Source organism: Pteropus vampyrus, unplaced genomic scaffold, assembly GCF_000151845.1.
Source record: "Pteropus vampyrus isolate Shadow unplaced genomic scaffold, Pvam_2.0 Scaffold6, whole genome shotgun sequence".
NCBI classification, from domain to species: Eukaryota; Metazoa; Chordata; class Mammalia; order Chiroptera; family Pteropodidae; genus Pteropus; species Pteropus vampyrus.
In genome coordinates, this window is record NW_011888787.1 from 9,330,549 (window position 1) to 9,333,092 (window position 2,544).

Consider the following 2,544-nt stretch of genomic DNA (forward strand, 5'->3'; position numbering starts at 1 on the left):
GATAATTTTGCCAAAGACTCTGTAAACCCCGGCGTCCTGGTGCTGCTGGGATGTGGCGCCTTATCCAGCACCTGCGGGCAGCTGGCCAGCTACCCGTTGGCTTTGGTGAGAACGCGCATGCAGGCTCAAGGTCAGTTTTTAATGAAAGGATGCCGCTGATAACAAGTCCCGCAGCACTAACGTGGTTTTGAAACTTCAAGTTCTACTGAGACAGCAGGATGTGGTCTTAAGATGGTATCTCTCGACCTTTTTTTCATTATCGCCTCTCTAAAGACCCTTTTTACAAATTATTTCCTTAATCACTCTTCATAAAGTTTTCCTACCACAGACAACTGCATATATATGTGTATCTGTGCTTTAGGCATAAGCAGAGTAAGAATTTTTTTCGGCCTATGCCGAGAACGCATGTTTTAAGAATCTAGAAGCTTTCGTGTCTAGATGGACTCGAGTTCAGATTCTTGTGCCGAACCTCTTCGGGTTTTCATTTTCTCGTCTGTAAATAGGAATGAAAACGGTACAGTGTTGTAAGAATTAGTTACAATCTATCTAAAGCACCTGGCATTTGTCAGATCCTTGATAAATGGTGGCTGGACTTGTTTATTATAATGACCCTGCAGCTTTTAAATGCGATCCCTCTCCACCTTGACTTTGGTGACACGGCGCCCTCCTGGCTCTTCTGCCATCTCATGGATTATTCTCTTATGGTTTGCTGGCTTTTATTGCTATATGAAAGCGTGCATTCTATGCCTTTCTTTTTTGTTCTTTCCCTGGCCAATCTTCCCGCTCTCATTTTTTTGAATAGTACACTCTGCATCTCTACAGCTCCATCCACATCCTCTCTTCCAAGTACCAATCACCCCTCCTTCAGCCAAACAGTCAATCGTTAACAAATACTTCCTGAGCCACTGTTGGGTGCTGGATGCCCTGCCAGATTCTGGGGTTAGAGCAGTCCCCAGGTCAGATGTGGTCCCTGCCAAGTAAAGCGCAGAGGACACACATTCAGCAAATAACCTCATTAACCCACCTCTCCTTTGCGAGGGGGCCACAGAGTAAGGGTCTCTAACCTAACTTGGGAGCCAGAGTGTTGTCGTTCAAGCTGAGCCTCGAAGGACAAGTGAGACAACTGGGCGAAGGTGGGTAGGGCGGAAAGGAGCATCCGGCCTGAGGGCAAGTACACGTGAAGGCACTGAGGAAACAGGCACCTTTGAGGAGCCAGAAGAAGACCATGTGGCTGGAGAGAAAAATGCCAAGTAGTAAACGAAACGTTTCACGTGTATTCTCTCATTTGACCATCATGACCATCTTTGGAGGGAGGATACTAATATTATCTCCATTTTGCAGACGAGTAACTAGGGCCAGAAGAGATTAAGTAACTTCCACAAATTTATACCTTTAGTAAATAGTGGAGGGAGACTTCAGACCAGGCTGCCCCCGATTCACAGCATCACTTACCAAGTCTCCCCCTCCGATCTGCCAACTCCAGTTCGGTCCCTTGCATGGCTGGCAGGTTTGTTTCTAAAGGCCAGATCTGATCATTCGAGTCCTGCTCAGAAATCTTTGTGACTGACTCTTCGGTCTCTTCAGAATAAATTCCAAAGTCCTTAGCAGGAATTCTAAAGCCCATAATAATCTGGCACCACTTAATTTTTCGCTTCATCTCCATTTCCCCACCGCCACCTCGCCCACCTCTGGCGGCTACATGCCACCGTGAGGAGCCCCGCCCAGCAATCCCTGGCGTCCCCATGGCATTCCCTTCCTCCCTTTCTTGTCTATTGAGATCATTTTCATAGGGCCCAGGGACCCTATGTTTTCCTAAGCTCCCTAAAGTGTTCCCCACATTCCCCTTACTTCCCAAGAGTGGACCGTTCTCTGACTGGTGCTTGGTTAATGAGGAGGACGGGTGAGGGGTGGGTGGCAGAAAGTGCGTGAGCTTTGGAGTCGGAAGCAGCATTAGCTCTCAACTCTCCCGTTTGCTAGCTAAGTGTATTAGGACCGGTTCCTCCATCGTTCCGAGCCTCCAATTCCTCACTTATAAATGGGTCTAATAATACTTATGTTGAGGGATTGGCATATAAAGTAATTAACTCTATATCTAGCACATAGTAATCAACTCAGTAAATAGCTTATCACCATTATTATGACCGGGGCACTCACTACAAAGTGCTCTACAAGGAGAATTATATAAAGGGGCACTTTCTTGGGCCCCTTGGAATAAATTTTACCCTTCATTGTATTCTAGAATATCATCTGAACAACAATTGTGTATAGTAATAATAACAAAACATGCTTGACTATTAAATGGACCTGGTTTCTTTTTTGTTTGTCTGTCTCCCAGCCATGGTGGAGGGGAACCCGCAGCTGAATATGGTTGGCCTCTTCCGGCGAATAATTTCCAAGGAAGGAGTACCAGGACTTTACCGGGGCATCACCCCAAACTTCATGAAGGTGCTCCCTGCCGTAGGCATCAGTTACGTGGTTTATGAAAACATGAAACAAACTCTAGGAGTAACCCAGAAATGACATGTTGAATTTTTTGCTTTAGTG

General features: G+C 46.1%; 1 protein-coding gene across 1 annotated transcript in view; it reads left to right on the forward strand.

The window, feature by feature from the left end:
* The window catches only part of LOC105297448 (calcium-binding mitochondrial carrier protein SCaMC-1), a 34,517-nt gene extending 31,973 nt beyond the window's left edge, over positions 1-2,544 (forward strand). Inside the window, exon 11 of the mRNA XM_011368133.2 lies at positions 2,336-2,544. Coding sequence (XP_011366435.1) covers positions 2,336-2,520 — 185 coding nt within the window. The 3' untranslated portion in view covers positions 2,521-2,544. The remainder of the gene's footprint in view (positions 1-2,335) is intronic.